The sequence below is a fragment of the Canis lupus genome, chromosome 5 (assembly GCF_048164855.1).
Source record: "Canis lupus baileyi chromosome 5, mCanLup2.hap1, whole genome shotgun sequence".
In the NCBI taxonomy this organism is placed as follows: Eukaryota; Metazoa; Chordata; class Mammalia; order Carnivora; family Canidae; genus Canis; species Canis lupus.
Genome location: NC_132842.1, coordinates 60,416,531 through 60,443,781, shown reverse-complemented (window position 1 = coordinate 60,443,781; position 27,251 = coordinate 60,416,531). Strand labels below are relative to the sequence as shown.

At 41.5% G+C, this 27,251-nt stretch overlaps 1 protein-coding gene across 2 annotated transcripts; it reads left to right on the top strand.

The window, feature by feature from the left end:
- The first annotated feature begins 35 nt into the window (after positions 1–35).
- OGFOD1 (2-oxoglutarate and iron dependent oxygenase domain containing 1) lies at positions 36–25,284 on the top strand. Of its 2 annotated transcripts, none has more exons than XM_072827035.1 (13): positions 36–457; positions 2,665–2,810; positions 7,000–7,046; positions 10,327–10,427; positions 13,689–13,805; positions 14,389–14,480; positions 14,687–14,815; positions 15,084–15,197; positions 16,831–16,910; positions 17,158–17,471; positions 21,363–21,485; positions 21,953–22,011; positions 24,531–25,284. In XM_072827035.1, exons 1-13 carry the CDS (start codon positions 91–93, stop codon positions 24,690–24,692), a joined length of 1,851 nt encoding a protein of 616 aa, XP_072683136.1. In that variant the 5' UTR covers positions 36–90; the 3' UTR covers positions 24,693–25,284. The 2 variants fall into 2 exon arrangements, with proteins under 2 accessions (XP_072683136.1, XP_072683137.1); XM_072827036.1 differs by lacking the exon at positions 36–457 and adding an exon at positions 518–763.
- The last annotated feature ends 1,967 nt before the right edge of the window (positions 25,285–27,251 follow it).

Below are 27,251 nucleotides of genomic sequence, written 5' to 3'. Positions count from 1 at the left end.
CCGGAAGGAGCTCGGGAGCCTCTGGGAGCGCCCACGAAGAGGGGCGGCGCGCGCGAGGGAGCGCCAGGGCCAGGCCGCACTTACAGGTTGATGGTGCGTTCCAGGGTGAGGGGCTTGGTCTGCTGGATGTACTTGTTGCCGAACTGGTTGACCCCCCGGGGCCAGCCGGTTTGCGAGCGATTGGGCGGCACCACAGACATGCTGGCGAGCTCGAGTACTGGCGGCGAGAAGAAGCGGGGCGGGCAGGGAGACTTTCCCTGCGCCGGCAGCGGTTATTTGCGTCCCCCTCAGCAGCCGCCACCGGCCATTAACAGGAGAGCGCAAGAGGAGGCGAAGGCACGCCGGAAGTGCATCCGGAGCCTCTGGCGGCAGGAAGTGGAGAGGCGGTGGCCTGCTTGCCTAAGCGCCACTGGGCCAATCGCTGATGAGATGGCCGCAATATCTGGAGCTTCCATTGGTAAGTCACGAATGGGTTCCACCTCCTCTTACTTTTATAATTCCTATTGGGCGGCGCTGGGGAACACGGGAAACGGGCATTCTGGGAATTGTAGTCAGCTTAGGGAAGTAGCTGCTTCATCAGTGTGGCGTGGGTCTGGAGCTTAAGAGGAGATGAATGGGAAGCGGCCAGCTGAGCCCAGCCCGGGCCGGGCGGGGAAAAAGGGAAAGAAGGAGGTGATAGCGGAGTTTTCGGACGCTGTCACGGAAGAAACCTTGAAAAAGCAGGTGTCCGAGGCCTGGAGCCGCCGGACGCCGTTCCGTCACGGTAACTGGGCGCTGTGGAGGGGGAGCTGCCGCCCGGGGTCGGGCTCGAGTCCTGCCATCGAGCCGAACCCCCGAACCCCCGAACCCCGGGCGGCAGGGCCGCGAGACAGGAGGCCCTGGGAGACGGCGTGACGGCGGCCACCTCTCACTCTCCTGCTGCTCTCTACCATTCCAAGTTCGGTGTGGGTTTAGAAATCCGAGAAGACCGAGAAACGTAGGCCCGAGAGTTTGGGGAAGCAGAGGGCACGCCGAGTTCGTAGTTCCTCCGAGGGCAGTGATCGGTTATCCCAAAATAGTGTAGCCAGGGCATTTGTGGTGAGCTGCCAGACAGCTGGCACCCGAGCTTACTCGCCTTTACACGCCTGTGAGCCGGCCACGCGACCCGTGGAAGTAAACGAGTGTTGAGCAGGGGAAGGAACCCACCTTGAACGATTCCGGCCTCGGCTTCAGATGCCGCTTTAGAGGATGAGAATTCTGCTTCGCGCATCACGCTTTCCCTCCTAGAGTTTGCCGTGATTTTTGTTTCAGTCGTGAAGTGCTTTGGAGGGGGGTGAGTCCTGGGTGCCTGGATGCACGTAGAAAGGGAGAGCCTAGTGTCTAAAGGCCAAGCTCTGTACACGCAGGGACTTGTCGATACCCTCAGCTGTAGGATGGAAACAGTGATGATATGTCTACCAAAGGGTTGCCCAGGAGATGAAGTGACCTCAAGGGTGTAAAGCACCACTGTGTTTGGCACGGGGTGGGTGGTGGTGGTGGCTATTAATATTAGAGGGTACCTAATCTAGAGTATCAGAGGCAGTAGGGAAAATGTTGAGACAGAAATCAAGGCATCAGAGAGTTAGCTAGAACTGATTAAATATATATATATATATGCCTCTAACTGTAACCTGGGGAAAGAAAAGGCAGGGTCAAAGAAAACTTGCCAGCCAGTAATGCTATTCTCTCTTTCCATTTTTTTTTTTTTTTTTTTGCAAGGTGGGTCTGCAGAGGGAGAGGAGAGGGAGAACCTTAAGCAGGCTCCCCACCCAGTGTGGAGTCTGCTGCAAGGCTCTACCTCACAACCCTGAGATCATGACCTGAGCCGAAATCAAGAGCTGGATGCCTAACCTACCTAGGCACCCTTCTTTTTTTTTTTTTTTTTTTTTTTTTTTTATTTATGATAGTCACACACAGAGAGAGAGAGAGAGAGAGAGAGGCAGAGACACAGGCAGAGGGAGAAGCAGGCTCCATGCACCGGGAGCCCGACGTGGGATTCGATCCCGGGTCTCCAGGATCGCGCCCTGGGCCAAAGGCAGGCGCCAAACCGCTGCGCCACCCAGGGATCCCCCTAGGCACCCTTCTATTCTCATTTTTAACTTGCTTGTTTAAGTTTGGGGAAAATGAATAAAGAATCTAAAATATATTTAGTTCAATAGCTAATTGTCAAGCTAAAGAACTCATAAAAGTAGGGTACCTGGGTGGTGCAGTGGTTGAGCGTCTGTCTACCTTCAGCTCAGTCATAATTCCGGGGTCCTGGAGTCGAGTCCCACATCAGGCTCCCCACAGGAAACCTGCTTCTCCCTCTATATCTCTGTGTGTGTGTCTGTGTGTCTCATGAATAAATAAATAAAATCTTAAAAAAATAAAAATTTAAATTATTAAAAACTCATAAAAGAGCAGGAACCTTAATTTAGTGATATCACCAGTACTCCTAAGGACCGGTATTTTAAGTACAATATGTTTAAAAAGGAGTCTTGAATGGGTAAAGAAAAAAGGGAAGAGCTTATACTTCTTCCCCCTAATCTTTAAGTACTAGGTTTCTGAAAATTCATGACCATTCCCTTTTGTATTCTCTCTGCTCTGCTAATCACATCAAAAATATAAAAGGAGAAAAAGCCATAAGTAATGTTTTCCTTCCAACAGAGGCCATTGTCATGGACATGGATCCCTTTCTTCACTGTGTGATCCCCAACTTCATCCAAAGCCAAAACTTTCTGGAAGGGCTTCAGAAGGAACTTTTGAACTTGGACTTCCATGAAAAGTATAATGATTTATATAAGTTCCAGCAGGTATTTATGTCCCTTTGACATTTACCCTTCCACTTCAGAAATTCATTATCTACGAAATCATTCATTACCTTTAGATTTGAGGTTTTAAATCGAGTTTGCTTTGGAGGGTCCTTGCCTTGACATTGTGAAAAGCACTCATTCATTCCACATGAGCTTACTGAGTATTTGAGTGGTTTTTTGTTTTGTTTTGTTTTTGGGTTTGTTTGTTTGTTTGTTTGTTTTTTAGCTTACTGAGTGTTAATGATGTGTTAGGTGTATTGCACGGAAGCCTCTGACAGTTCCTTGTCAGACTTCAAAATCTAAAAATAAGAGAGGTGCTAGTGATGATGACAGATAGTTAAGAAATACAGTAAGCCAGTGAGTTAAGTACATTATTGAAATAAAAGGGGGCGGGGGGTAAGTACATTTTGGGAATTAGTATGCTGAAGAGAGTTGTATGTTGGAAAATAATACCCATTTAAATTTTTGAGTTCACGTCTTTATTTTAGGTGGCTTGATGTATTGCAGTATGCTGTGCATTGCAGTACGCCCATGGAGAGTTAGATCTATTCTTTTTTTGGTGGACTATTTAATTTGGCAGGAAAGACCACATCAAAATCAAGGCTGGTATTTCTACTCTTGAAAGACAGGGCTCAGTCCAGGTACAGAAATATAGGTCATTGGTTTCCCCAGCTTGAGGGAAATATCTTTTTAGTGCATGATGTACATCACTCTTGGAAATCCTTTATAAAATCTCAAGGATATCAGCTCTTAAAAATCACAGAATAATGTAAAAATGAAAAAGATGAAGAATTATTTTGTTTTCTTTGCATTTAACCCTTTGAATTCTCTTTTATTTAGGATAAGAGAGTAAATAACAGGATTTCCCTCTCCTACTTCTATTCTTTTGCACTAGAGCTGATTGTATCCCCCGGTCTATCTTTGGGCCTTATACATATAATTGAATTAGCCAATTTAAATACACACACCATACAACTCTTAATAATGCAGGAAACCTGATGAAAATGAAGCTGTTATCTTAGTAAAGTTACATAGGTTAATTAAAAGCCACAATTGTCCGCCTTTGTAATTATATCAACTTCAATAACACTAATAACAATAACACTAATAACAACAATAACACTAGGTCTCTTTGTTGGTTTATGGACATATGTATCTCTGATTACTAAAACTGAGAAGTCAAACTGGTTTTTACCTAATGCAGTTTGGTAGATGAAAATACTTCTGTGATGTCAGTGAGTGGCAAAATAATAAAAAGGACCCTGGGTAATGAGAAGGGGAAAAAAAGATTACTTTAGATCACATGGGTGTTTGGCAAAACTCTTCTCTGCTGTAAATAGTTTTTACTACGCTCACTTTGGGACTGAACTTCATCCTAAAACAGTAAATGTAAAACCTATTTTCAGTCTCCTGTCCCTTCAAACTTTGCTTGTATCCCCTTTTCTTTGCTTGTGCTATGAATCGCCTTAATAATTAAGTGTATGACGTCTTACAACCCTCCTAAGCAAGTGTGTCACTAGGAGTTGCCTGATATTCTTTATATCTTAAAGCAAGTATTATTGAGTGCTTGCTTTATGCCATGCTAAGTGCTTTTATAGTGATTAATTCATTAAGTCCTCAACAGTCATATGAAGGAGGTACATTACTATTCCTGTTTTACAGATGAAGGGAATACATCTGTCTTTTTCTTCTCTTCTGGTCCACCTCTGTGACATACAAAAGAAAGCTGTTCCTAAGGAAAAAATACTTTTGACCTAACTTTGCCTTTCACCTCATTCCTCTGCTCCTCTCGACAGTAAAGTTCCATATAAGTTATATGTATTTTCTCAAATACTTTCCCCATTCTTGGTTAAGCCCACTTTTCATCAGGCTTTTACCTACAACTCCACTGAAACTACATTTTCAAGGTCACTCACAACTTTCATATTAATGAATCCAGGCATGGGTTTTCAGGACTCATTTTACTTGACCTCCCAGCAGCACTTGAGCTACTATGTTACTTCTTTCTCCTGGATACATTTTCTTTACTTTCAGAGAGCCATGTTCTCTTGGTCTTCCTTCTGCCTCTCTAGCAAGCTCTTGGTTTCCTTTGGTAGGTCTTCATTTTGTACCTGCCTTTTTTTTTTTTTTTTTAGATTTTATTTATTTATTAGGAAGAGAGAGCAGGGGAAGGAATAGAAGGAGAAGGCGACTCCCCGCTGAGCAGGGAGCTCGACATGGAGCTTGAGTCCAGGATCCTGAGATCATGACCTGAGCTAAAGGCAGAGGCTTAACTGACTTAGCCACTCAGGCCCCCTGTACCTGACTTCTTAATGAGAGAGTACTTTAGGGCTTCGCCCTTGGGCCACTTCCAGGCCGATTTCCAGGGAATCCCATGGCTTTGCCTCTACTCTTGGATATGTGTTAAGTGGCTCACACTTAGGTCCAAAACTAAACTCCTGATCTTTTCCTCCTAAATCAGCTCCACCTGCAGTTTTCCCCATCCCAGTGAATCGATCTTTCTAGGTGGCTTCAGCTAAAAACCTTCAGGTCCTCTCTCACCTCATACCAGTTCGTCAGGAAATTCTGCAGTCTCTGTCTTCAAAACATATTTAGAAAAACCCACTTCCTTCCACTTCTACTACCAACAGCTAACACCCAGTCTAAGGCATCTTTGCCTCTCATGAGGATTATTCTGTTAGGTATTAACTAGTCTTCCTTCTTTCACTCTGCCCACCTACACAATCACAGCCATTGTGTTCTTTTAAAACAACAATGGACCCTAGAGAATTGAAAACGTGTTCACATAAAAACAGGTACACAAATTGTCATAGCAGCATCATGCATAATATCTAAAAAGTGGTAAGAACCCAAATGTCCATCACCGGATGAACGGACAGGTGAGTGTGGTCTTTCCACATGATGGAATACTACTCAGCCAGGAACAGGAATGGCATGTAATGCTGCTGCAACATGGAGGAGCCATGGGAATGTGTTGAGAGAAGCTAGATGTGCAAGGCCATGTGCCATAGGATTCTGCTTATATATAATGTCCCAACTACACAAATCCCTATAGAGAGGCAGAAAGTAGATTAATGGTTGCCAAGACCCTGGGGGAGAAGAGTATGTAGGACTAACTGCCTAATGGATATAATGTTTCTTTTGGGGGTGGGGATGATAAATGTTCTGGAATCAGTAGTGGTGGTCTCACAACACCGCAAATATACTAAAATCCATTAAATTACATACTCAGTTAAAATGGTAAATTTTAAATTATGTGAATTTTATCTCAATTTTTTAAAATGTACATGGGATCCTGTTACTCCCTTGCTCAAAACCTCTAATGGTTCCTCATTTCGTTGGCAGAAGGAATTACTTAGAAGAGCTCCCAGGCATCCTATTGCCTCTTTGGCTTCATCTCCTGCTCTTCCCCACATTCCCTCTGCTCCAGCCACACAGTCTCCTTGGATTTCTAGGCCAGGCATGCTTCACACTCAGGACCTTGAATCTTCTTCTTCTTCCTTTTTTTTTTTTTTTTTTTAAGATTTATTTATCTATTTTTAGAGAGAGAGAGTACAATGGGGAGGGGCAGAGGGAGAAAGAGTCCCAAGCAGATGCCACACTGAGCAGGGTACCCGATATAGGGCTTGATCTCATGACCCTGAGATCACAACCTGAGCCAAAATCATGAGTCAGACATTTAACCAACTGAGCCCTCCAGGCATCCTGGAACCTCAAATCTCTTTGCCTAGATATTCCCTTGGCATGTTTCCCAATGTCCTTCAAGGCTTTGTTCCACTCAGCAAAACCTAGCCTGGCCACTGTGTTTGTACTCACAAGCCCCTTTCCACTTCTGCACGCCTAGTAACCTCATACCCTGCTGGTTTTCCCTCTGCATTTGTCACTTTCTTTCATACTAACCATTAGCTTTTTATGTTTACTGTCTGTCTCCATCAAAAAGAATATAAGCTCTACTGTCAATAACTCTTTAAGTATTTGTTGAATGAATAAGGCACAGAGGGGTTAAGTAACCCACCTGAGCTCCCATTAGAGGGGCCGTGCATCACACACAGGCAACTTGGCTTCAGAGTTCAGGCTCTTCACCACGATGCTAATACTGTGAGGGCACTCCCTGAACTGCTTTCCTCTGTGTGTCTAATAGATAAAGGAAATGCTTTTTTTTTTCCTTTTTTCCTTTTTTATGATCAAGTCTGATGATTTGAAGAAGAGACGAGAGCCTCACATCTGTGCTTTAAGGTAAACAACTGATCATATTTGTCGGGTGCGGAAGATGTTATGTCATATAACATTATGTTATTATCCCATTTCATAGAGGAGGAAACAGACTGAGAGATTAAGTAACTTCTTCAGGCCTTCCTAGATGAAGACAGAGGGAGCTAAGATGCAAACTCAAGTCAGTCTGAGTCCAACTTCTCAGTGTTCAACCTTGTTAGTAATCAAGGAAACACTGCTGGAACCATTTTTCACATATTAGGTTGGAAAATATTCAAAACCCCCAGTGTTAACAAAGTATAGATCCCTTTATACACTGCTGCAGTTTTTCTTAGATGATGGTTTTAAAAACTATCAAAACTTAAAATTGTGCTTATTTTTTTGTAGTGTCATTCAACTTAAAAGAATTTATCCTGTAAAAAAAAAAAAAAAAAGAATTTATCCTGAGAAAATAATCAAGGATATGCTCAAAAATCCCATACAAGTTCTCGTGTTGTAATGTTTAAAATTATGAAAAAAAAAATTAAAGATTAATTTAGAAAGAGCATTCACGTGTTAGAGGAGGGGCAGAGGAAGAGAGAATCTTTTTTTTTTTATCATTATCTATATTTATTTTTTTTATTTTTTTTTAATTTTTTATTGGTGTTCAATTTACTAACATACAGAATAACCCCCAGTGCCCGTCACCCATTCACTCCCACCCCCCGCCCTCCTCCCCTTCTACCACCCCTAGTTCGTTTCCCAGAGTTAGCAGTCTTTACGTTCTGTCTCCCTTTCTGATATTTCGCACACATTTCTTCTCCCTTCCCTTATATTCCCTTTCACTATTATTTATATTCCCCAAATGAATGAGAACATATAATGTTTGTCCTTCTCCGACTGACTTACTTCACTCAGCATAATACCCTCCAGTTCCATCCACGTTGAAGCAAATGGTGGGTATTTGTCATTTCTAATAGCTGAGTAATATTCCATTGTATACATAAACCACATCTTCCTTATCCATTCATCTTTCGTTGGACACCGAGGCTCAGGAAGAGAGAATCTTAAGCAGACTCCCCCTGAGTACAGAGCTTGATGCAGACCTCAGTCCCACAACCCTGAGATCATGACCTGAGCCAAAATCAAGAGTCGGATACACAATCCACTGAACCACCCATGCACCCCAAAACAGTGAAAAATTGTGTACAAATAATATGACCATGCGTTGAGATTTATATAGATGATGATACAAGCATGAGCAGAAAACTGCAGCAGTTAAATACAATATGTGTGAACTTTTACACATGAGGACGAAAAAGTTAAACCTGATTTCACTAATTCTAAGATACGTTTTCTTTTTTTTTACATGTCAGCACTGCTGAGATCCGGTGTCTCACAAATTACTGTTGTGTCCCAGTTTAACTGGCAACACTTTTTTTTTTTTAAGCCATTTTTTTTTTATTTTTTTAATTTATTTATGATAGTCACACACACAGAGAGAGAGAGAGGCAGAGACACAGGCAGAGGGAGAAGCAGGCTCCATGCACCGGGAGCCCAACGTGGGACTCGATCCCGGGTCTCCAGGATCACGCCCTGGGCCAAAGGCAGGCATTAAACCACTGCGCCACCCAGGGATCCCAACACTTTTAAGTAATATGTAAAATAATACTTCTTACAGGGGAGGCATGTTAGACTTGATGCAGTGCACTTGTCAAGAGAAAAGATGGCAAAACAGCACACACAGTGTGAATGATTTTTCAAAAAGGGATCTGTTTGGCTATCTAAGTGCAAAGGAAAAGACAGAAGAATGGAATGTTTAAATCTGGCTAGTAGGATTTCAGATTTTTTTTTAACAGTTTCTTTTTACTTATAGAGTGTTTTTCCCCACTTAGTTTTGCTACAGTAGCACATGTTACTTTGTAATAACTTTTTTTGTTATGCAGAAATCATTTTTTCTCTTTTTTCCTCTGGGACATTTTCGTATATAAATGGCAACCTGCACAGATGGTTATTTCTTCCAGATTCTGAAGTATTGCTCATGAATTAACTGTAACTCATAATATTTCATATTTACTTAGACCTTTTGTTGTTGTTGTTCCAAAGAAAGGCAGTCACACTTTAAAATATCCCCTTAGTTCACAGCATGACTCTGGTAAGCATTTCCTTTGGGACTGAGGTTCCATTCTGTACCCACAGGATAACAGCCAGATGATGTGAGAGATGAGATTCCATAGTCTATAGAAAGGTGATCTTTATACTTACTAGTTGGGTTCTGTGATTTTTCTGATAAATTCAATTAATAAATGAGAATAATGATAAAATAACCCTGTCCTTATGACACTCTCATAGAGAAACTATAGAAAGAGCTTTTTATGGAATACATTTGAGGAAACCAATACTACCAGTAAAAGAAGGATTTAAGGCTTTGATAATAATTGCTTAAAGTGTCAAGATTTTGCAGAAATGTTTGCCACCCACAACCCAAGCCTCCTTCAGCACTTTGCTAGTTCATTCAATATAACTTGCAACTCTGTTTTTGAAGTTACATGGCACTTCTGGTTAGACCAGCCTAGCACAGTGCTTTATAGAATTTTTTGGATTGGCAATGCATAGTGTAGATTAAAATTTTAGGAGATCAGCCTGGAGACATGATATTTAATTATGAACAGCGTAGTTGCATTTTATGGGAATTTGAGTTATGTACATTTGGAGGAAGATGATCCAAAAACTGTCTGTGCAAAATGTGAACCGATATAAGTCCTTTCAAAATGTTTTCAATTCTTCAAGAGTAGCATAATTTCAAATTTGATTGGCTGAGTGAGTTATAAATTGTGTTAAAGAGATTTCTATAGAGAGCCACATTAGCTGTTGAATGGGAATGTTCAGCATCTCTTATTGGTATCCTGCTAGCATCAGAACTTCTATGAGAGTTTTTCCAGATCCTACACAGCATAATATTCACCATTATTACAGCTTAAAGTTTTTAATCTGCAACAGTGTCACCCAAGTGGTCACTAACCAGTGGAATAGTATTAGTGCTGGAAAATATATCTAAAAATCAGTAACCTCAGAAAGGAACATCGGTGTGATAAATTATGAGAGAGGGCAAAGCACTGCTGTGATAGGGCATAATATGAATTTAAGAGGAAGAAAGTAAAATGAAACAGCAGAACAAAAATCTGTTACAGTAGAGAGATTTGTATTTTTTTCTCTTTATTTCGGTTCCAAGTCCTTAAGGGGCTACTGCAGCCTCTAGGAAAAAGTAGCTGTGGCTGAGATCCAAACACTATGGCTAACAAGTTACCCTTGTTGACATTTCTAGGAAAGTTCTGTTTGAGGATTTCCGGACCTGGCTTGCTGACATTTCCCAGATTGACCTGGGATCAACTATTGACATGTCCTGTGCTAAATATGAATTCTCCGGTAAGAAAGATAAAGCCCTTGATGTCTGGAGGACTCGCAGGCTTTTAACTAAACAGTGGCAGCAAAATAGCATTGGCGTGCCAGGATCCTAGACTTGCACATGTCCCCTCACAGCAGTGGGAGCTTCTTAAGAAGGAAAATTTGACCCGGCTCAAACACCGAAACACCCATCTTATTGGAAGGGATAAAGCGGTGGTTCTCTTTGGTGGAAATATGATGGAGGCCATTGACCAAATTTTCAGAAAAATGCTGATAATGCACACACATGCCGACTTCGGGTACAGTGTCAGGAAACTCAGAGGTAGTATTGTAAACTACTCTTAGGCTTCCTAGGGAGCAAATATCGCTTGGAGCCTCTTTTTCTTTTCTTTCTGTTGTTATTGTTTTTGAAGGTAATAATGGACTACATTCTTAAGGAAAAAACTTGGAACAGCATAGAAGGATGCATTGTAAACCTTGACAGGCTCCAGCACCTTCTCTTTGTCTCCATTTCTCTTCAGAGGTATCCTTTGTCACCAGTTCCCTTTTGTGAGCATAGAAATGTCTTTTTGAAAACGTGTTTGCTTTTTCACCTGAAAGAAAAAGTGTTTTGGTTTGTTTACTAAGTGAAATTTTGACTTGAGTTTACTCTCATACAGTATAAAGTATAATGGGGAAGTATAAATTGGTAACAACTTTTTAAGGATAACTGAGTGATACGCAGGACGAGTCCCAATATACACGCTTTTTAAAAACTTTTTCCTTTTTAATTGAAATAATTTCAAACCTACAGAAAAGTGGCAAGCTTCACACAAATAATTTTTCCTGTTTTACTTGAGAGTAAGTTGCTGTACTGCTCCATAATTCCTATGAACTTCAATAATTCCTACAACAGGGACGTTCTCCTAGATGATGGCAATAAACCATCAAAACTAGGAAATTAAGGGGCGCCCAGGTGGCTCAGTCAGTTAAGTGTCTGCTTTTGCCTCAGGCCATGATCCTGGGGTCCTGGGATCAAGGCCCACATTGGGCTCCCTGCTCTGCAGGGAGCCTTGCTTCTCCCTTTCCCTCTGCCTGACGCTCCCTCTGCTTGTGCTCTCTCTCTCACACACATACTCTCTCTCAAATAAATAAAGCCTTTTTTAAAAAATCGGGAAATTAAGATCAATACATTATTCCCATCTAATCCATAGGCTCCATTCAATTTCAGTTATTTGGTACTTCTTGGCCAAAGGATCCCATCCAGGATTACACAGTACACGTAGCTGTCATGCCTGGTTTGGTCTCTCTCAATCTAGAACAGTTCATCAGTTTTGCCTGGACTTTCATGGTTTTAAGGTTTGCAGATGTCTCATTTGGTAAATCTTCCCTCAATTAGGTTTGTCTGATGCTTCCTCGTGATTAGATTCAAGCCTTGCGTTTTTGGTAGGAATGTTACAAAATTAATTATGCTTTTTTTTTTGTTTTGTTTTAACTACATCAAGTGGTACATGGTTTCTATCTGTATTGGTCTAGTCATACTAACTTTGATTACTTAAGGTGGTAGCTGATGTCACGTTTCCCACTGTAAACTTAATTCTTTTTCTCTCTGTAAGTTAATAAGAATTTTTTGGGGAGATACTCAAAGATTATGTAAATATCCCATTTCTCCTCCAACTTTAATTTGCTTGTTTTAGCATCCTCTGCCATTTCTTGCTAAATTATTACTTATGCAGTTGCCAAATGGTAATTTTTTTAATAATAAAATCATTTCCTTTACACTTATTAGTTATCATTCTGCTGTAAAGGAAACCTTCCCCTCTTTCCATTTGTTTATTCATATATTTGTCAGTGTAGACTTAAGGGTTACTGTTTATATAATGGGCTATAATCAGTTGCTGTATTATAGTGATGCTCATACTGTCCCTGATTTAATCAATGGGAGCCCCTTTAAACTGATTTCCATGTCCTGTTGATGTGTCCCCATCATTCTTATATATCTTATTTCCTAGCAAAACAAGATTTTTCAAGCTTGTCTTATATTTCCCCTGCTCTAGACTCAGAGTCTGCCAGTCTTCCAAAGAACCTTGGTTGCTTTTAGTGATAAATGCTGCTTAAAAATCAGGATCTGGACGCTAGGTGTTTTTGCTATTAGGGCATCACTGCTCCCAGGCCTTTCAGTAGAAAAGAGGCAGCAAACACGGATGCATGTACATTCACATGTGAATTTATGTGTTTATCTAGAAGATCTAGAAATATGTAGATATCTGACTATATAAATATCTACATACATAGGAAACTCAATTCACATTGATTCCTACAGTTCCAGTTCAACACCATAGGGTTAATCCCACATTTCTCCATTTCCGTATTTGTAATTTCCTTCCTCAGCAATGAGAACCATGGTTTCCATTATTTTCAGTGTATTTCTTTATCAAAACAATCCCTCCATGTGTGAACAATCACAGTTCACTGTAGCATACCTTCCCTCTCCTGCCCTGCACGGATGCCTACCTTGCTTAGTCCCACCTGACCCTTTTAGATGTTTTAGCTCAGGAAATTAACAGGAACCAGTACCAAAAGATCTATGTACAGTGATGTTCATTTGGTCATTGAAGCATTTTTCTTAATAGGTGAGAAATGGAAACAAGTAGAAGGGTTTTTTAAAAAAGATTTATTTATTTGAGAGATCGAGAGAATGTGAGTGGAAGGGAGGGTCAGAGGGAGAGGGAGAAGCAGGCTCCCCGCTGAGCAGGAAGCCCAATGTGGGGCTTGATCGCAGGACCCTGAGATCATGACCTGAGCCAAAGGCAGATGCCTAACTGAGTGAGCCACCCAGGTGCCTAGGTAGAAGATAATTAAAGGAGAAAGAAGATAATTCATAATCTGTATAGTAGAATAACTATACAGCCATTAAAAAAATCAATGACAGGTGTGTATAGTGATAGAGATGGACACTTGCCAGATAATAAAACATCCACCAAAGAATCATTGTAGGACACCCATTTTTTCTTTAAAGCAAATGTGTATAGGAAAAATACTGGAAGAATATATGAAAAAAATACTGTTAATGATTATCCCTGGGATCTGTCCGTATATTTGCTCTTTAGTGCTTTTAGAGTTTTCCATATGCCCTGTTTTATGTCTCTGATTATAAAACAGGAATGATACATGTCATTTCAGAGCTGGAGGAGCTCACAGTACAGGTGAACATCAGATGGACCAGTATTAAATCGCAGGATCAGATTAGTGGCTGCTCCTTGTGGTCACAGGGACGTTAAAGTATGTGTTGCACTATTGCAGATGCCCTCCTCTGCCATGACGACGAGCTGGAAGGGCGCCGGATAGCCTTCATTCTGTACCTGGTTCCTCCCTGGGACAGGAGCTTGGGGGGCACCCTGGACCTGTATGACGTTGATGGTAAGACAGGCACATGCTCATAAGCACTAGTAGCCACTTCAGAGCTCTTATACACAATGCATGTACTCCTCCAAGGAGCTGGAAGCCATTCAATCGGGTGACAGTCTCAGGGGGAGTGGACACCAGCCCTGACAGCCACCTCTCTACATTGTACTTGGAATCATTACTCCTGAGGGGGAGTCTGTTGACATGAGGAGTAGTCATTCCCTACTCCTGAGTAATGACCGTGGAAAGTGCAGCGCCTGGAAAGCTACTTGGAGCCATCGGTCTTCCGGGGCCAGTCCATCTGACAGGAAGTCAGGGTTGTTTCCTAATGACCAACACCAGATGTTGACTTTAGAAAACTTTCCAAACTTATTGTCCCCCTCCTCGATAACAGACAGATGCCATAGTAAGAACAGTGGTCACCTAGTGGAACTAGCAGGCATGAATGAAAAAGATGGAAGGGGGTGGCATTTTGGGATCTGCAGGGTACATGAAATTCCCCTCAGAAATCTGAAAACTGTCAAAGTGAAACAAGGCAGCCTGAAAGTATTCAGTGGTAACGAAGTCACATTTGTGGTTGTGTTCTCTCCTGGTGCAGAACACTTTCAACCAAAGCAGATTGTCAAGTCTCTCATCCCTTCATGGAACACATTGGTTTTCTTTGAAGTGTCTCCAGTATCCTTTCACCAGGTAAAGATTATAAGCCACAAATATATAGCGTACTAGGAATCATGCCTTTTAGTCCTCTGTTAACAAAATGTGACAGCTTCCTGTTGGACTTCCATGGCCAGGTGGTACCCACATCCAGTGTGACAGATCTGGAAATTGGCACGCCCTGGCCAGTCATCCTCCCACTTAGCTGGTACATTCATCTGCTGCTCTCCTTGTCCTTTCAGGTGTCTGAAGTCCTATCTGAAGAAAAGTCACGTTTGTCTATAAGTGGCTGGTTTCATGGTCCTTCACTGACCCGACCTCCCAACTACTTTGAACCTCTCATACCTCGGAGCCCTCACATCCCACAAGATGTAAGGATAAACGCCTGTTCTTATCTTAGAAGCTTTACTGTATGGTTTGTTTTCCTGATAATGAAACTGGACTTTGAGTTTCCTCTTTCACTTTTCTTAGGTAAACTTTTGATAGTGTTTCTCAGGCAGTTTTCCAGCACTTTTAAGTGTAACAAGGAGAAGATAATAAAGTGAGGTTTTGCATATATTTTACTAGCATGAAGTGATGTAAGAACAAAGACAATAGGAATTGTTAATTCACATTTTGCATCTGCTGCTTCTTTGTAAGCATGAAATTTTGTATGATTGGATCAACCCTACTTATCTGGACATGGATTACCAAGTTCAAATTCAAGAAGAGTTTGAAGAAAGGTCTGAAATTCTCCTCAAGGAGTTCCTTAAGGTAAGCCAGCACATCCTGTCCAGTCTATCTTGGGGACGTAAGTAGCAGGCCCTAACAAAATCTCATTGTTAAAACAACTTGTGCTTTTGTCTTTCTTGCTGCTTGGATGGGTGAATAGACATCACTAAAGGAGTTTTTGGTTAGTTCCTGGTTAGAATGTTTGTATCATCCTTTTCTTCCAATAAAATATATAAGCGATGCTAGTAGCTAACGTTGGTATTGGTTGTATGCTTAGTGGGTTAAGAGTCCCTAGTGTGGGGATGCCTGGGTGGCTCAGCGGTTGAGCGTCTGCATTCGGTCCAGGGCATGATCCTGGAGTCCGGGGATCGAGTCCCACATCGGGCTTCCTGCATGGAGCCTGCTTCCCCCTCTATGTCTCTGCCTCCCTCTGTGTGTATCTTTCATGAATAAATAAATAAATAAAATCTTTAAAAAAAAATAAGAGTCCCTAGTGTGTTACCTAGTTATCTGGAATCTCAGTGCTACACACACAGACACACACACACACACACACACAAACTTCTATGCTTGAGAGGGAGCTGTAGGTAGCTTCCTTCCTATTCATTTAGCAAATATGGTTTCCTAGAAGTTTACTATTGCTTTTAGTAAAAAATAGATTATTAACTGATCATCATGTATTAATGAATGTTTGACAATGACGAGACAGTGTGTTTCAGCAGAGAGGGAAGTATATCAGGAGTCAGAAGACTTTATATTCATGTCCTGGCTCTGTGGTTTTATTAACCTGAGCAAGTCACTGAATTTCCTAGAGCTTTTAATTCATCATCAGTGAAACTGGGATGAGAGCTGCCTTGCTCATATTGAAGAGTTGTTGTGAGAGCCAAACAAGATGTGGTGTGGTGCTTCACAGTTGACCCTGGGTCCCATGGAAGCACAAACCCAAGAGCTTTCCTCCATGAGAAAAAGATTGAGACAGACTCATACTGTCTCTCACTCTCTCTGTCTCTCTGTCTCTCTCAGAACTTTAAAGCTGACGTTAGCATATCAAAGAATTTGAGAAGTCTTAGAGTAAATAAACTTGTTTGATCGTATTTTATTTAGCCTTACCTAAACCAGGCTTTGGGATCCTCTTTCCTCCTTTACAGCTGATAGGGCTACTGTTTTGAGAACACTCCTTGGGAAGCTATGTTAAACATATACATAGAAAGCAAATTTCAATAGATTAATCAGCTTCTTGCTTTACACTTGGCTTTTTCTATTTAGAAAGTTGGTTACATAAGGGTGAGGCCTACAGAGACTCTCAGTGTGATGACGTTGACTGTTAGGCAGTTTAACTGTTTTTCCTCACGTCTTATGAATTGAAGAGACTGTATTATGATCTTTGTTTTATAAATACAGTAGTCTGAGAGGTTTAGCGATTTGACATGAGCTGTACAACCACTAGTGGAAATAGCCCAAATTGATACTGGAGTGTCTTGGCATGCTGATGATTATCAGTCTTTGTTCTGGCTGCACTGTATCAGGCCTGGGGGATCTTGGGCAAAGGGGATGAGTGTCTACTGGCCTTTTTAGGAATCAGCCAGCAGGATTCTGCAGTACAGTCCTGCCTGTAAGACCAGTGTGGGATCCTAGGGAGACTTGCAAACTGCTTCTTTCTTTGCTCATTTTCCAGCCTGAGAAATTTGCGGAGGTCTGTGAGGCTTTGGAGAAAGGAGATGTGAAATGGAGCAGCCGAGGTCCCCCTAACAAAAGGTAGCATCCAGACATTTGCTTATGCATTCAGCACCTGCCTATTTGTCTTCCAATAATAGGACATCGGCCCTGGTGATGTTTCATTCCCAGGGACATCCAGTAGCACACCTTGACAGAGCCTACTTGTGCTTGAGTTGGATGTGTAAGGACTTAGGGAGTGGGGTACAAAACTGGTGATCAGCTTTTACCCCATGAATAATTGTACATCTGTGCCTTTGATAAACAGCCTGGCATCACTGCTTTCCAGGTTTTATGAGAAAGCTGAGGAGACCAAGCTCCCCGACATTCTGAAGAACTGCATGGAATTATTTCGCTCCGAGGCTCTGTTCTTGCTGCTGTCCAACTTCACAGGCCTCAAACTTCACTTCTTGGCCCCTTCAGAAGAAGATGAGATGGAGAACCAAAAAGAGGGAGAAGGAGCCTCTGCCACTGATAACACTGAAGAAGGGACAAGCCACAGCTCCCCTGGGCCAGAAAGCAAGCAGACAGCCTTCCGCAGCTGCAGCCAGCAGAGCCAGGAACAGACAGACCCGGAGTCAGAGGAAAACGAAGCAAAGAAAGGTAAGCCATGGTTATGATTCATCCTTAGTGACCATTAAGCATTCACCATTCAACCATTGATTCATCCAGCAAACATTTCTTGAGCATCTGTGATCTGCTAGGCCTGCTTCGGGAGCTGGAGAACAGAACAAAGTCTTCGCTCTCCCAGAGTTTATATTCTAGAGGGAGAGGACAGAGCTTAAACGTGTCCACAAACCACAATGAAACCATAATGAGAGGCATTTGCAGAAAATTTGAATAGGGTTGTGTGCTGAGAAACAACCCAAGTGGCCTCTGAGGTGACCAGGCAATTAGAAAAGCCTGTCTCAGGAGCAGTTGTCCAAGCTCAGATCGGAATAACAGGAAGAATCTGTGGGAAGAACATTCTAGTTTGGAGGAGCAGCCATACATTTTATTAGGCTAACAATATATCAACACTGGACAGAAATAGGACTGACTTTGCCCCCAAACTACTCTAAAACACAAGAATATCAAAGAAAGGAAAGTGAATGGCTTATTTCTGCTAAGGATCAATAATAGCCTAAGAAAAACTTGCTTGAATTTGGGCAGATAGGTAGAAGGAAACTATTAAAAGTAGATGAAGTCTAGGGGCACCTGGCTGGCTCAGGTGGAAGAACGTTTGACTCTTGATCTCGGGGATGAGTTCGAGCCCCACATGGGGTGTGTAGATTAGTAAAAAAATAAATAAATAGACTTAAAAAAAAAGTACAGGAAGTCTTTCCTTCTCCACAAACAAGATCAAAAAGAGAAAAAGATAGTGAATTTAAGAGGTTAGACTTCTGTGGAAATTTTGGCACCAGTAACTGAGCAGCTACCAATTCAGTGTACACAGTTTGGCACCTACTAAATCAGACAAGAACATCTGGTGCCCGATTCCTCTCCTCAGTTTTACTCAGCCTGCTTACATTCTGTTTCTTGAGAAGGACCCTATTGCAGTCAGAAGAGCAAAGACAAGAGAGATAGGTACCCACGGAAACAAAGCCAGCAGCGAGACACAGAATCCACAGCAGCGTAACACGATTCTGTGGCCTCCCAAACTGACTGACCTGTCGCTTTGGTCACCGTAGATACTTAGAACAACCAGAGCCAGGTGGCTTTTTCTGTGCCAGTCAATACACAGGATAGCCTTTCTTTAAGAAAAAGGTTGACTTTCCTTGAGAATCGATAATGGCATCTATACTTAGACCCTAAAAGAAATCAGGTGAACATCAATGGGGCCTTGTGGGCTTCTTAAAAAAGTATTTGTTAACTTCTCTTCCTTTTTGGTTTCATTTTCATGGGAACCTGGAACTTGGAAAATATCTATACAGGCAGCCAAAGATGCTTTGTTCTATTACTGAGCATCTACTGGTTGCAAGTCACTGGGCCAAAGCAGGTGGCAATACAGAGGCAAATGTGAAAAGTAACTGTTTGTAAAGTTTATCATCTTAAAGAAAAAAGTGGTGACAAGGCCAGAACTTTTATAACTTTAGAGGTTTTATAACTTTAGGATGTTAAATGTAACCTGCATGGTACCCAGAAAGAAAATAGCTATAAAATAATACATAGGAGAAAATGAGAAAGGAACTTAAACATTTTCAATAGCAAGAAACCAACTAAACACAAAAGACTATAATACAGGAAATGAGGGACAAAAAAGCTGTAAGGCTTTTAGAAAGCAAAGAGCAAAATGACAGATTTAAATTTCTCTTTACTAGTAGTTACCTTAAATGTAAATGACAATCAAAAGACAGAGATTGACTGAATAGACAGCAACACAGAACTCAAACTATCTGCTGTCTACAAGAGACTCACTTGTGATCCAGAGACACAAATAGATTGAAAATAAAAAGATGGAAAAAGATGTTCCATGCAAATAGTAACCAGAAGAGAGCGGGAGTGGCTCTACTTATATCAAACAAAATAAACTGTGTTTTTATTTATTTATTTTTAAGTAGGCTCCACGCCCAGCATTGGGGCTCAAACTCATGACCCTGAGATCAAGAGTTGCAGTTTACCAACTGAGCCAGCCAGGCACCCAAACAAAATAGACTTTAAATCAAAAAGATTAGGGTGCCTGGGTGACTTGTGGTGGACTGTCTGCCTTCAGCTGCGGGCATGATCCCGGGGTCCTGGAAGTGAGTCCCACATTGGGCTCCCTGCATGGAGCCTGCTTCTCCCTCTGCCTGTATCTCTGCCCCTCTCTCTCTGTGTCTCTCATGAATAAATAAATAAAATATTTTTTTTTAAAAAAGAAAGATTAGAAGAGACAAAGAAGTACATTCTATATTTTTAAAATTCAGTACAGCAAGAAGATACAATGATTACAGATGTTTCTGTACCTGATGACATTCTGAAAATAATATGAAGCAAAAACTGACAGAATTGGAGGGAGAAATGAGACAGTTGTCCAGTAGTGGCTAGAGATGTCAGTGCCCAAGAGGACTGAACACGATAAACCAGCTAGATGTAACAGGTTTAACACAGAACATTCTGGGACGCTTGGGTAACTCAGTGGTTAAGCACCTGCCTTTGGCCCAGGACGTGGTCCTGGGGTCCTGGGATCGAGTTCCACATCGGGCTCCCTGCATGGAGCCTGCTTCTCCCTCTGCCTGTGTCTCTGCCTCTCTCTCTGTGTCTCTCATGAATAAATAAATAAGATCTTTCAAAAAAAAAAAAAAGACTTCTGATCTGTGAAGACAGAACGTCTTTAAAAAAAAAAAAAAACACAGAACATTCTACCCCACAACAATGGCACATACCTTCTTCTCCAGTGAACATAGAACATTTTCCAGGACAGACCATAATTTAGGCCACAGATTATGTCTCGGTAGATTTTAAAAGATAGATACTGGGGTGGGTGGCTGGCTCAGTCAGTGGAGTGGGACTCTTGGTCTTGGGTTGTGAGTTCGAGCCCCACGTTGGGTGGAAAGATTATTTAATATCTTTAGAAAAGTGAAAACTTAAAAAAATAAAGATATCATAGATAGTACCCTCTCTGACTACAACAGGATGAAGTTAAAAAGAAGCACATTATCAAGCCCAGAAAAGACATGAGGAACCTAACTGAAGTGCATCTTCTGAGTGAAAGAAGCCAGTCTGAAAAGGCTATTTATTGTATAATTCCAACTCTATGACCTTCTGGAAAAGGAGAACTAAAGAGAGTGAAATCAGTGGTTGGGAGGGATTAGGACAAAGGGAGGGATGAAATAGGTGGAGCAAAAAAAAAAAAAGAAAAGAAAAGAAATAGGTGGAGCACAGGGCGTTTTTATGGCACTCAAACCAATTCTGTAAGATACCATAATGATGGATGCTCAACATTATGCATTTATCATCACCCATGGAATGTATAGCACAAGGAGTAAACCCTAATGTAAACTATGGACTTTAGTCAAAAATGACGTATCAGCATTGGTTTGTCAATAGTAACAAGTGAAGCACACTAAGACTAAGGTGTTAATAATAGGAGACACGGCAGGCAGCTGGGGAATCCATTTAAACTTACAACATTTATTCACGTTATAGTTTTTTATTTTGGGAACTAAATGTGTATTCCATCAAAAATTTCTTAGAAAGAAAGAGAGTGTCAAGGCTTTCCCCTCAAATAGTACACGACACATTTCTGACAATCACTGTAAGACTGGTTTGGTGGAGCAGTAGCTCAGGTTTATGGGAATGGCTTCCCTTTAGTACTGCATCTTTCCTATTTACTGTTCCATCACAATCTAGCAGTTGCATCAAAGTTTGTTTATTTTTTTTAAGTAGGCTCCACACTCAGCATGGAACGTAACAGGGGGCTTGAACTCACAGCCCTGAAATCAAGAGTCAGATGCTCAACCAACTGAGCTGCTCAGACGCTCCTGTTTCAAAATTATTTTAAGTTTTTTCTGGCTTTCTGTTATTTTTTCTTAGACTCAAGTGTTCCCACATGCCAGGGGGAGCTGAGGCGTTGGAAGACCGGTCACTACACTTTGATCCATGACAACAGCAAGACTGAATTTGCCCTGGACTTACTTCTCTACTGTGGCTGTGAAGGTAAGAGGCAGAAAGGACCACAGTGAACTGTTCCCTTAAGAAGGGAGTCTCCTGGTGGCTCTCTCCAGCTGAACCAGTTTAGAAGTAATGTGCCTTGGCCAGAATCGCAGATCACAGAAGCTCCCTGTTGGAAGGGATCTTGGGGGGTCGTGAACTTCAGGCTCCAACCCAGAGGATTTTATTTTTGACTCAGGTATGGGGGATGGGGACCAAACCATAATTTCCCACCAACTAACCCCCCAGATCTACATCTTTTATGTAATTGTCCTTCCAGGTGCATTTTACATTTAATTCTTCATTTTCAATTCTTACTCAATGTTGATTGAATGGTAAATTCAAGCTTATAGTTCATAGAATCAGTTACTAGTACTGAGCTCACAGATTCCCCAGCTTTAAGCAATGTGGGATCAGTGATGTAAGAAGATGATGGAGAGCTTTCTGAATGCTGTTTGTTTTCCCTTTGTAAGGCTGGGAGCCAGAATTTGGTGGTTTTACTTCCTACATTGCCAAAGGTGAAGATGAAGAGGTAAGTTGCTTCTGACAGCAAACTATCCTTTTTAGTCCTTTTTTTTTTTTTTTTTTTTTTTTAAGATTTTACTTATTTAGTCATGAGAGACACAGAGAGGCAGAGACACAGGCAGAGGGAGAAGCAGGCTTCCCATGGGGAGCCCGATGCGGTACTCGATCCCGGACCCTGGGATCACACCCTGAGCCAAAGACAGACAGTCAGCTGCTGAGCCACCCAGGCATCCCTCCTTTTTAATTCTTGAGGAAGCTTTCATCCTTCAGAGACCCAGTCTTTTGACCTTCTGCCAGTGTCTTTAGCTGATAAATCCATGATGATCTCCCTGCAGTGGTTCTAATTTCTAATAGTGTGTATTCAGCAGACAGGTGAACAGAACAGAGCAATTCATTATATTGTATATACATTATATTAAATTCAATGAAAGGATAGAAGGTAAAGGTGAAAATTTTTAAAGACTAAAAAAAAAAAAGAAAAAAAAAGGAGAGAAAATGTAACCTCAACTCCATGGCCAACTAACTCAACAAAGCAGGAGAGAATATCCAATGGAAAAAGGACAATCTCTTCAACAAATGGTTTTGGAAAAATTGGACAGAATGAAACTGGAGCATTTTCTTAGACCATACACAGAAATAGACTCAAAATGGATGAAAGACCTAAATGTGAGACAGGAATCCATCAAAATCCTAGAGGAGAGCAGAGGCAGCAATCTCTGTGACCTCAGCTACAGCAACTTCTTGCTAGACATGTCTCCAAAGGCAAGGGAAACAAAGGCAAAAATGAACTATTGGGACTTCATCAAGATAAAAAGCTTTTGTACAGCAAAGGAAATGGTCGACAAAACCAAGATAGCTGACAGAATGGGAGATGTTTGTAAATGTCTTATCAGATAAAGGGCTAGTATCCAAAATCTGTAAAGAACTTATCAAACTCAACACCCAAAGAACAGATAATCTAATCAAGAAATAAGCAGAAAAGGGACACCTAGGTGGCTCAGTGGTTGAACGTCTTGCCTTTGGCTCAGGATGTGATCCTGTAGTCCTGGGATCAAGTCCCACAGCGGGCTCCCTGTGAGAAGCTTGCTTCTCCCTCTGCCTGTGTCTCTGCCTCTCTCTGTGTATCCCTTATGAATAAATAAATATTAAAAAAATAAGCAGAAGACATGAACAGACATTTCTCCAAAGAAGACATACAAATGGCCAACAGACACAGAACAAAATGCTTAGCATCACTTGGCATCATGGAAATACAGATAAAAACCACAATGAAAGACTACCTCACACTTGTCAGAATGGCTAAAATGAACAATTCAGGAAACAACAGGCGTTGGTGAGGATGCGGAAAAAAGGGAACCCTCTTACACTGTTGGGAAAGCAAGCTGGTGCAGCCATTCTGGAAAACAGTGTGGATCTTCCTCAAAAAGTTGAAAATAGAGCTATCCCACAACCCAGAAATTGCCCTACTAGGTATTTACCCCAAAGATACAGATGTAGTGATCTGAAGGGGCACCTGCACCCCAATGTTTATAGCAGCAGTGTCTATAATAGATGCCCAGATGTCCACTGATAGATGCATGAATAAAGAAGATGTGGAATATATATACAAAGAAGTATTACTCAGCCATCAAAATATGAAGTCTTGCCATTTGCAACAACATGGATGAAACTAGAGGGTATTATACTAAGTGAAATAAGTCAGTCAGAGAAAGTTATATGATTTCACCCATATGTGGAATTTATGAAACAAACAGAGAAGCATAGAAGAAAGGAGGAAAAAATCAAACAGTGAAATCAGACAAGGAGACAAACCATAAGAGACTTTTAATCATAGGAAGCAAACAGGGTAGCTGGAGGGGTGAGGGGTGGAGGATGGGGTAACTGGGTGGTAGGCATTAAGGAGGGCACATGATGTGATGAGCACTAGGTATTACATAAGACTGGTGAATCACTGACCTCTACCTCAGAAACTAATAATACATTATATGTTAATAAGTTGAATTTAAATTTATATATCGATCGATCAATCTATATATATATATATATATATATATATATATCTTTCTAGGAGCACCTGGCTGGCTCAGTTGGAAGAGTAGGCAACTCTTGGTCTCGGGGTCATGAGTTCAAGCCCCCTGTTGGGAATAGAGATTACTAAAAATAAACTTAAAAAAAAAGTACCCAGCAAGGAATAAAGATGCCAAAGGATGATCAGTAAGCATTTATTCTACTCTACTGAGAAATTGCACGTAAGCTAATAGTTACATGGTGCATTCCCATGAAATCTTTCAATATAGTAAGAAATAAATGCATTAGGTAAAATATTTCTGGGTATGTACTGGAATGGGACTCACGAAAATGCCTTGACAGCCAGAGGCTCCTCCTAGTAAAGGATCTTTTTAAAGATCCTCTACTGCCAGTCTGAGTACATGATGTGAAAACCATCTGTTTCATGGTGAATCATTGAAGAAAAGAGTTGAGAATAAGTTCTGTGTTCTGATGTGTCATTATATTTACTTATTTCAGCTGCTAACAGTGAATCCAGAAAACAACTCTTTGGCATTGGTCTACAGAGACAGAGAGACTCTGAAATTTGTCAAGCATATTAACCACCGAAGCCTCGAACAAAAGAAAGCTTTCCCAAATAGAACCGGTTTCTGGGACTTTTCATTTGTCTATTATGAATGACAGGGCTGGGCAAAACTGAAAGAAAGAGACCCCTCCTCGGTACTGGGAAGTACGCAAAAGCCACGAGGTGACCCGTGTGATGGTGTCCTTAGAATCTGTGTGTGGTAGGACTCCTCATCACTGTCCTCAATCTAGACCTTGGGCTTGGAGCCAGGTATTTCTCTCTTGATTTAAAAAAAAAAAAAAAAGGCTTTTTTTTCTTTTCTTTTCTTTTCTTTTCTTTCTTTTTTTTTATGTTCACTTTTTTGTTTTCCATATGGGCTTCCTTAGTGATTTTTTAAAAGTTTTTGTGTGTGGTAAAATATACATGACATAAAGTGTACCATTTTAAGCAACTTTAAATGTACACTTCAGTGACATTGAATACACTCATGTGGTTATGCACCTGTCATCACCATCCACCTCCAGAACGTTTCCATCTTCCTGGACTGGAGCTCTGTCCCCATTAAAGACTAACTCCCCACCCCCAGCCCCTGGAAGCCCCCAGCCCTATTCCACTTTCTGGCGCTCTCGGTTCATAGAAGTGGAACAATACAATATTTGTCCTTCTGCAACTGGCTTATTTCACCTAGCATAAAGACTTCAAGGTTCATCCATGTTTCCGGTGATTTTTTTTTTTTTTTAATACTCAAGGCCCTTTCCTAATCACCCTGGTTTAGAACATTACAGAAAATTCTAGTCTGTTCTTGCTGGGTTCATTACACTTTCTCCCGCTGCCTATGGCTTTGTTTCACCTACTCTCCTAGGACAGTGTAGACTTATGATGTTGGTATTCCTGTCTTGGTAAATGTCTGGCCCAAACCACATCTCTCCCACCCCCCAACCCCCAGAGACTTCTGGTTGGTAGAGGAGAGGGCTGATTTTTTTTCCCGGGTGAGATGAAAAAGAAGCACCTAGAACTAGCTCCAATGTCGTCTTCCCATGCCCACACAGTCTGGGCCATGTAGTGGTTCCCGGGGCCACTCCTTTTCCATCCTGGAGTTGGGGCTCATATAATATAACTGTAGGATTCCGGCCTCACGATGTGTCTTTCCTTCTAAACACTCTCGGGTCAGCTATAAAATTAGTTGCCTTTTTTTTCTGTAAGAGGACAGATGCTAAAGGCCACATCAGAATGCCAAGAGCCTGTCCATTTTGTTACATCCTTTTTCCCCTAGACTGTGGTAGGGATTACATGCTAGGTTCTACCTGTATATGTGGGTGTGCCCGGTGGGCATAGGGGGCGCTGCATCTTTACCTGAAAGATGCTATTCTCATTCCATTCTTGTATTCTTGTTTCCTCTCTCTTTTTTAACATTTATTACCAGCTGTTACCATAGCTTTTATTTGGGGTTTTATTAATTAATAGGAAAAACACTGGGCTTTTGTCTTTGTTAATCCTGTAATATTTGAGTACTGACTCTCTTCCCAAGTCAGCATTTAAATAAGACAATAAGGGCAGCCCCGGTGGCTCAGAGGTTTAGCGCCACCTTCAGTCCAGGGCCTGATTCTGGAGACCAGGGATCGAGTCCCACATCAGGCTCCCTGCATGGAGCCTGCTTCTCCCTCTGCCTGTGTCTGTCTGTCTGTCTGTCTCTCTCTCTCTCATCTTCTTTCTGTGTCTCTCATGAATAAAATCTATAAGTAAGTAAGTAAGTAAGTAAGTAAATAAATAAATAAATAAATAAAAAGTTTTGCTTTCTTTTAGGTTGTTTCAATTTTTTTAAAGTGTTTATTTATTTATTCGTGAGAGACAGAGAGAGGCAGAGACATAGGCAGAGGGAGAAGCAGGCTCCCTGCGGGGGAGCCTAATGTGGGACTTGATCTCAGTACCCCAGGATCTGACCTGAGCCAAAGGCAGACGCTCAACCACTGAGCCACCCAGGTGCCCTCAAATTTTTTTAAATTTTGCACCCCAGTCAGTAAAAAAATGTTTTAGCATTTATACACATTATATGGATACCTGTCTAGAAACTTTACACAGGCATTAATTTTCAATACCGTTATAAAACACTGATTTTTTTTTTCCCGGGTGAGATGAAAAAGAAGCACCTAGAACTAGCTGCGATGTCGTCTTCCCATGCCACACAGTCTGGGCCAGTTTACACGCATACTATTTTGAAGACCATAATTTTTTCACCATGGTTTAGTGACACTCACGTGGAATTGCAACTACTTTGTAACTAATGGCTTCCATTTCAAAGCTTGCCTGAAAAGCAAGTTGCCACAGACTAAATGAAGGTCATCCTTATGACATGACTTTCACTCACTTGCTTTCTGATGTGTTTTCATAAGCAGAAGAGAGAGGGATGAGGTTCTAGGGAACAACCTGTCAGTGGCATAACTAAAAGCAGAAGGCCCAGGGAAAAGTGCCAGGCAGGTGAAACCATCACATGTGCCACATTAGGAAAATAGAGACTGGTGGCTCTAGGTGACACCAATGAGGCCACCCCACTTTTCCTGTTCTGGTGCTCAGTTTAAACCTTAGCATACTACACAAGGGCTAAAATGTGTTTATCAGTTTCTCCTTAATCTCAGTGTGTTTATGGTCTGTCAACACAGCAGAATCTCCTATACGCT

What these genes read in the sequence shown, in the direction of transcription:
- OGFOD1 (XM_072827035.1), top strand. Translation starts at nt 91, where the DNA reads ATGGTGCGTTCCAGGGTGAGGGGCTTGGTCTGCTGGATGTACTTGTTG. An exon ending in AATATCTGGAGCTTCCATTG is followed by an intron (nt 458 to 2,664) that starts GTAAGTCACGAA and finishes TCCTTCCAACAG; the next exon opens with AGGCCATTGTCATGGACATG. An exon ending in TCTCTACTGTGGCTGTGAAG is followed by an intron (nt 21,486 to 21,952) that starts GTAAGAGGCAGA and finishes TCCCTTTGTAAG; the next exon opens with GCTGGGAGCCAGAATTTGGT.